General features: G+C 39.3%; 1 protein-coding gene across 1 annotated transcript; it reads left to right on the top strand.

Annotated features, from left to right (window-relative positions):
• The first annotated feature begins 565 nt into the window (after positions 1 to 565).
• LOC140225670 (uncharacterized) lies at positions 566 to 1,354 on the top strand. Its single transcript, XM_072305288.1, has one exon. The coding sequence runs from the start codon at positions 566 to 568 to the stop codon at positions 1,352 to 1,354; it is 789 nt and encodes a 262-aa protein (XP_072161389.1).
• Positions 1,355 to 8,189: the final 6,835 nt, after the last annotated feature.

The raw sequence follows: 8,189 nt of genomic DNA, 5'->3' as shown, positions 1-8,189 counted from the left end.
TACTTCTCGATGAAAATTTCACAAGAAAACCAATGAAACCACTTTCAGAACCTCAAAGTATCGTATAAATGGAGTTATAAGCGTCTACAGTTTCGAAATGATGTTCGATCTCCCTCATTGACTAGATCCATTGTGCGTCGCGGCATGTAGCTTGTCATACTTTCGCCGATGGGTGACGATACATGAGCTCACACGGAGAAAAAAACTTCGTACATGAGACCCGAAGTTGAGGTCATATGGATCTCTGAAGTTTTCCGATCACGCATCAGAAAACTGGAGGTTCAGCTGCCGCAGTTCGGGTCAGACATCGAGGCACTCCAGTATGTATCGGAGCACTTCAGATGTGTGACCCGAACACTTCGGTACATATCGAAGTACTTCAGATGTCTGACCCGAACTTCAGCAGCTGGACCAGGGACCTTAAGTTTTTAGATACGTGATCTGAAAACTTCAGAGATCCATATGACCTCAACTTCGGGTCCCACGCTTGAAGTTTTTTTCTCCGTGCACTGATGGCAAAAAGCCTTAAAATTCCTTCATTTCATTTTTATTTATTTCTGTCCTTATGTCCTTCCAGTTAGGATTCCACTGCGGGGAACATGGCGAATCTCCGCTCAGCGGCTCCGGCCACAATATTTGTGCTGGTGGCATGCGTTGTCATGCAGCACAGCTCAGGCGGCCGCCCACGCCCGGTCTCCCAACAAACGACATACTACACGCCGACCACCTCGGTCACTTCGACCACCTCGGTCACTCCGACCACCTCGGTCACTCGACCACCTCGGTCACTTCGACCACCTCGGTCACTTCGACAGTAACCACCACATGCCCATCAGCATCCACCGTTACATCCATAGCAACCTCAACCGTGACAATAACAGCGACGGGAACACCGACCGCCACGGACACCACAACGATTCCACAGACGACAGTAACCTCACCGACAACAGTCACAGACACGGCAACCGTCACAAGTAGCGCCACCGGGACATCGACCGTCACAGCAACCGGGACATCAACTGTGACGAGCACCGTTACGGAGACTATCTCTGATTCCACAACTCCACCTGTCGTCACGACTACTGTCACAGCAACCCCGACCACGGTAACATCAGTCAGCACTAGCACCTCAGTTTCAACATCAGTCACCACTAGGACCACAGTTTCGACATCAACCATCACTAGCACCGTAACATCAACAGCAACACCACCACCACCACCACCGAGAACAGTGACAGTGACAGTAACAAGTAGTCGAGGTGGTGGGCCTCCTTCAGGTCCACCAGGTCCACCAGGTCCACCACCAGGCATGGGAATGATGCCGAACATTGCCGATATATTGAACCCCGCATAGTCTGGTGATGCGTTTAAGGGTGGGCCACCAGAGAAGATTATGAAGTAAAGCACCATGTTATATACGTTTCTTCATGAAAATATCACGTATGAATCATACAGAACCGGAAAGCAGTATACAGGAACCGCCAGCATACTTTTCTGTACAAAAATGACAGTTTTGGTAGGAGTTAAAACTAGAAACTTTAATGGATCTGTTGCAAGCAAAAGATACAGCCAACTAAATACACTTGATGAGGGTTAATTTGCTCAGAAATTACGTTGAGCACATCCAAGGAGGTCTAAAATCTGCTCCTTAGCGCGCAATTTGCGTAGTTTGTAACACGCTTTTTCAAGTCTCCCGCTTCTGATGGCAGTTTTTCTCGGTCATCGCCGACCAGGTTTGCACAGGCAGAGGAGGAAAAAACGACATATCCAAAGTAGACAAACGATTCACTAACTTTTCCTTTCTTTATTTAGCAAAAAACAAAAGCTTTGAATCAATTGAAATCTTCCGTTGGGAGAATTCATGACAGTTTGCGAGATTGTTTGTTTATTTAGGTAAGGCCTCTCCTCCGGGCAAATCTGACTGCCAGCCACCGAGAAAAACTACGCCCGCATACACGGTTTTGAAAAAGCACGTGTCTCAAACCATACAGATTGCGGGCTAAGGAGTGGATTCCAGACTTGTTTGATGTGCCCAACGTAATTTTTGAGCAAATGCTCCCTTAAAACGTGGACTCACTTGGCTGTATCTCTTACTTGCAACAGACCCATTTGTAAAAGTAAACATTAATCGCATGATAATTCAAAAGATCATACGGATCGCATTCAGCAAAAAGTAAGCAGGGCGTTCACAGTGTTGTAAAATAGTTGCTTCCTCATGATTATCTAAAAAATCTCTCAGAATAGCAAATATTTTTTGCTTCCTACCAAAAAATTGTTTATTTTAAAGGAAAATAACTGTGTTAATTTCAATACTGTACCCATATCGAATATTTTTAGAGAGAAAAAAGAAGTTGCAAGATTTTGAAAACACTGTATTTGCACTGGTTCCTTTTTACTGAATAGGATCGTGTAATATTATTATTTTTTTTTTTTTAAAGTTTATTATTTATTACATTTTATTATTTTAATCATATTACCACATTAAGAATTTAAGGTATCTTTCGTCAGGTAGACTTTGATTGATGTACCAACAATTTTCAATGAATTTTAGGGAGTTTCCATGTGAGCAAAGTGTAGTTTAACTTAATTCAAAGAAGGTTGAAGGTGATTTCATCGTATTTGAAATATTATTCTGCATTGAATGGCCATGAAGCTGATTTTAATTTGGACCGAGTTAAGCAGAAAGGATCCAACCCACATTTTGGAAAAAATTGAGTTATGAGTGGTTTTGAACTCAACCACTGCTCTACTATCTATCGCCAAAAATTCAAAGTTTTTGTTGGAGCAAATTTTGCGGAAATTGAACTTGAAGTTTATCTTTTACATTGAGTCTTATGCAGGAGCCGCAAACTTAAAACCTCTTTCTCTCGGTTTGACCCCGATGTGGCTTGGTTCCTTTCTGTATAACTCCGTCCATTTGGCAATCAGGTATCCTCATAGTCGGTTTACATTGAGTAGTACATGGATTTTTTTTACATTTAAGACACACAAAAATCAATTCAGAATGTCTCGGAATATTTTAGTAATTTATGTGGAAAATTTAAAACATGGTTGAATACATTTTGATAAAAATTTTTCAAGAAAATAAATGTCCATGAAACAACATGTAAGACCTTTGCCAATTTCATCTCTTTGTTTCCTTTGCCTTATGCTTTCCTTACTGAGGATTGACTTATCCGTCCAAATCAATTTTCCAGTTTTAATACTAGACGCAGACAAGTAAATTGCATTTGATAACGCTGTACAGGAAACTTAACTTAATTAAAGTATATTGTCAACAGTGGCATGGCGTGCTTTGCGATATATCGATTGATCTGTCATTTAAATCTATGGAAAATAATCGATTATCAAAGTGGTCGCTGCGAACATCTTGATAATCGATTCTTCAATAGAGCTTCAAATGGAGAAATATCGATAATCGATCTTTCACGCCACGCCACTGATTGTCAATTATGCATAGTCTTAGCACAATTTGTTTGCATTATATTGTTAATTTATGTTCCTTTTATCATTTAGTTAAATTACTCCTGCCTCATAATTTTCAATTATTCGGCAAAAATTATCCATTTGCGAGATACAATCCTGGCTTTAGCGCCCTTTATTACGAATTACGACTACGAATTACGGTAACTTAATGCGGTACGAATTTACTGTCGAACCTGCAGTAGCAGCATAGGAAAACCGAAAAACCAAGGGGGGACACTACTTCAATATTAAGATTCCATCGCCTTGCAAAGGCGCAGGGATACAACTATTTGAACTCTCCAGAACGCGTGAGGTATCACGCCTCAATTGAAGGCGTTTTCGAATCATCCGTATTTACATGACGAGATTATCCAAATCGTTTTGCATTATATTGTTGATTTGAGTTCCTTTTATTATTTAGTTACATTACTCCTGCTTCTTAATTTTTAATTATTCTGCATGAATTATCCATTTGCGAAAAACAATCCTGGCTTTAGTGTCCTTTAACTACGAATTTACGGTCGAAACTGCAGTAGTGGCACAGGAAAATCGAAAAACCAAGCGGGGACGCAACTTCAATATTAAGCATCCATCGCCTTAGTAAGGCGCAGGGATACAACTATTTGAACACTCCGGAACGCGTGAGGTATTACGCCTCAATTGAAGGCGTTTTTTAATCTCCTGTAATAATTACATGACGAGATTTTCTGGTCCCATAACATTCGGAGCGTGGCAGAAAGAGAGTGACTGATCTTCCGAGCTTCTCCCACGATTACGCTCGCATTCCCTTGATTAGATTTTTGTGTCTTGCTTTTGATCCACTGAATTATGAGATCCGAATTTAATTAGACGAGCTTTGGCTCAAATTTAAGCTCTACATACACATTTTTTATCGCAGTTCTTTGAATTTTATTGTTCATTTGAGTATCTTTTATTTTGTGAAATTCCTATCGCTTCCTTGCTTTTAATTCCTTTATACAAATTATCCATTTGCGAAAGACTAGCCTACCTTGAGCGCCCTCACACTATGCGGACAAAGCAGCAGGAGCGGCAAAGGAATAACCCGAAAAGGCTAGCGGGAATGCTGCTTCAACATCAATCTTCCATCACCTTGCTAAGGCGCAAGGATACAACTATTTGAACTCTCCGGAACGTGGGAGGCATCTCGCCTCAATTGAATGCGTTTTCGAATCTTCCGCATTTACATGACGAGATTTTCCAAATTGTTTTGCATTATGTTGTTGATTTGAGTTTCCTTTATTATTTAGTTAAATTACTCCTGCTTCTTAATTTTTAATTATTCTGCAAACATTATCCCTTTGCGAAATACAATCCTGACTTTCGCGCATTTTAATTACGAATTGACAGTCGAAACTGCAGTGGCGCCACAGGAAAACCGAAAAACCAAGCGGAGACACTACTTCAATAACAAGCTTCCATCGTCTTGCTAAGGCGCAGGGATACAACTTTTTGAACTCTCCGGAACGCGTGAGGTATGACGCCTCAATTGAAGGCGTTTTTGAATCTACTGTATTTACATGACGAGATTTTCTGGTCCCATAACATTTGGAGCGTCGAAGAAAGGGAAAGACTAATCTTCCGAGCTACTGCCACGGTTACGGGCGCATCCCCTAGCTTTGATTTTTGTGTATGGCTTTTGATCCAGTTAATTAGTGGATCCAGAATTACTGGGACGATCTTTGGCTTAAATTTAAGCTCTACAAGCACATTTTTTATCGCAGTTCTTTGAATTTTATTGTTTATTTGAGTAACTTTCATTTGGTGAAATTCCTACCGCTTCCTTGTTTTTAATTCATTTATACAAATTATCCATTTCCGAAAGACTAGCCTAGCTTAAGCGCCCTTACACTATGCGGTCAAAGCTGCAGTAGCGGCAAAGGAATAATCCGAAAAGGCTAGTGGGATAGCTGCTTCAATATTAATCTTCCATCGCCTTGCTAAGGCGCAGGGATACAACTATTTGAACTCTCCGGAACGCGTGAGGTATCACGCCTCAATTGAAGGCGTTTTCGAATCTTCTGTATTTACATGACGAGATTTACTGGTTCCATAACATTCGGAGCGTGGATGAAAGGGAGTGACTGATCTTCCGAGCTGCTGCCATGGTTATGCGGGCATCTCCATGTTTAAATTCCTGTGTATTACTTTCATTCGAGTTGATAATGAGACCGAAATTCGGTTCTAATTTCAGCTTTATTTTACCATTCGTTACAGCATTTCTTTGCATTGTATTGTTGATTTTAGTTCCTTTTCTTCGTCAAAGTCCTGCCACTTCTTTATTTTTAGTTCTGCTAAGAAAATGTTCAATTAGCGAAATGCCATCCTTGCTTGGGCGCCCCTACACTATACGGTCAAAATTGCAGGATTGGCAAAGGAATAACCCGAAAAAGCTGCTTCAATATTAATCTTCCATCGCTTTGCTAAGGCGCAGGGATACAACTATTTGAACCCTCCGGAACGCGTGAGGTATCACGCCTCGATTGAAGGCGTTTTCGAATCTTCTGTATTTACATGACGAGAGTTTCCAAATTAGTGGTACTTAGTTAAATTCCTCCTTTTAACTATTCCTATATTCTGCATAAAAAAATACGTTTCTCCATTTAAAACTTGAATTTCAACGAAAGGCAAGCTTTTCCTCATTGAATGGATCATTCTCAAAAAGACTACAGTAAATGCAGTTGAAAAGCCTTTCAGTCTTAAATCTGCAGCGAACTAGTGCTTTTTAAACGGGTTTTCACTATAGTGATCAATTCAAATATGTTGGGGCTATATTTCAAAATTTTCGATTCATTTTGTGACTTTTTTAAGTCTAAATGACTATACTTCAGTCTAATTATTTCTAAAATACCTAAACTTTAACTATATTTAATTTGCAGATGAAAAAAAATTAAACACTAAGAAGTGGCCCGAACTGTATGGAACAAGGTGGAGAAATGGTGCTGGGTCCACACCATTTCGCGGGGAAACAAAGCCAAGAAGTACCAAAAATTAAAATTAGAGTCAAAAATAAATTTTTAGAACTCTAATGCGCACCAGTACGTAACTGAGGGGGGAGAGTGTTCAGCTCAGGCAATTTGCATTGGAATATTAAGTTGGAGCCACGCCGAGAGATCTATACCGGTTTGGGCCTTATTACACCTCATCAGCAGATCACACGTACTCGGCAGTGAGCTCAGGCTCATAAGTGCAATTTTTACTCTTTTCATGCATACGTGTTTGAAGTTTCAAAATCACATGGATTCTGTGGCGGAAAGAAAGTTCCACTTGACTTTTTGATGCTTAAAAATTGGAATTTGGGAGCGAATTTTTCACAGAACATGCATTAATATTATTTTTAAATGGAATCATCACTATCTCAATTTTTCAAAAACTGCACGTTTGCGCCTCACCCTCCAAGCCCCTCATATAGTTTTACGAACGATAATCTTTATGTTCACATATTTTTTCTCGACTTTGAATTCTTGTGAAGAGAGAAAAATTTATGCGCAGCTTAATCGAAAACTACCCCTACCTAATTTATTTTCTAACAGCAACTTAATGAGTTTCTGTTACACTCAGAACTAATCATCAGCTGTACAAGAGTAATCAAAGAGAAAAGGAGAAAGAGAGACCATCAATCTTAACTAATAATTAGATAATGATATCAGTGAAATAAATAGATGAAGGAGAATAGATTTGAACAAATAATTTTCTCCTTACCTCACCGCGTAAATATATTAAACACATATTCACGCTGCATTACACAGTAAACCTCGGATTAATCCGAACTAAATCGGCGGTCGATCAGTTTGGATAACGAAAAGTTTGGATAATCCGGTGTCAGTCACTACTTTTCATATTTGAATGGAAAGTCAATGAAATCAATATATACTACTTTATGTTTATAGTTCACTGAAAAAAATAATCGGTGGGATTTACCAGAGTTTGGGTGTTATTTACCATACTGTCTACTTGATTTTTTACACAGTGAAGCTGCAGCATAGTTACCAATATACCGGTATGGTAAATAACACGATACGGCTGACACTATGCGACACAGTGCCAGTGTGGCGTTCCCGACTGACTAGTATGGTAATTTCAAGCATCCAGATGCTGCGACAAACCTTGTAGATTCTAAAATCCACTCATCTTATATTATTAAATGCTTTTGATGAAAGTCGTGGATATTTTACTTATATCTTACTTTTAGAAATTCCGTTACATACACAATCAATGGCAGTTAAAGACAGTTTCAACGAGAAATAGCAGATAATTGCTTCACTGATTTCAAGTAAATGATACCAAAACCATACTTGTTATTCGCGTTAAGGTATCATTTACAGACTAAATCAGATCCACGGAAACTTTAATTGCATATAATAAATAGATAGTTCAAAATATACCCACAAAAAGACACTACATGAAAATCCAATCGCACGGTTCACGGTGGGGCAGAAGCTGCCAAATTTTGCTTAAAGTTACAGTTAAACATCAATCCCACGCACATTTGTCTCTTCATCTGAGTATGTTGAGCTTCGAAAATGTTAACAAGAATATAGATATACCTACGAACGAAGTATTCAAAAATCACTTCTAGTCGATTATTTTCAAATTACTTCCGCACTTTTATGTTTTCGAAATGACTTTACACAGAACCGATATTCACTGGATTGCAGAACAACTTTGCGAAGGTTTTCAAATTTTCAGGATTCCTTCACTTTGCA

This window comes from Bemisia tabaci, chromosome 10 (assembly GCF_918797505.1).
Source record: "Bemisia tabaci chromosome 10, PGI_BMITA_v3".
Lineage (NCBI taxonomy): Eukaryota > Metazoa > Arthropoda > Insecta > Hemiptera > Aleyrodidae > Bemisia > Bemisia tabaci.
This window is presented reverse-complemented; position numbering and strand designations above follow the sequence as displayed.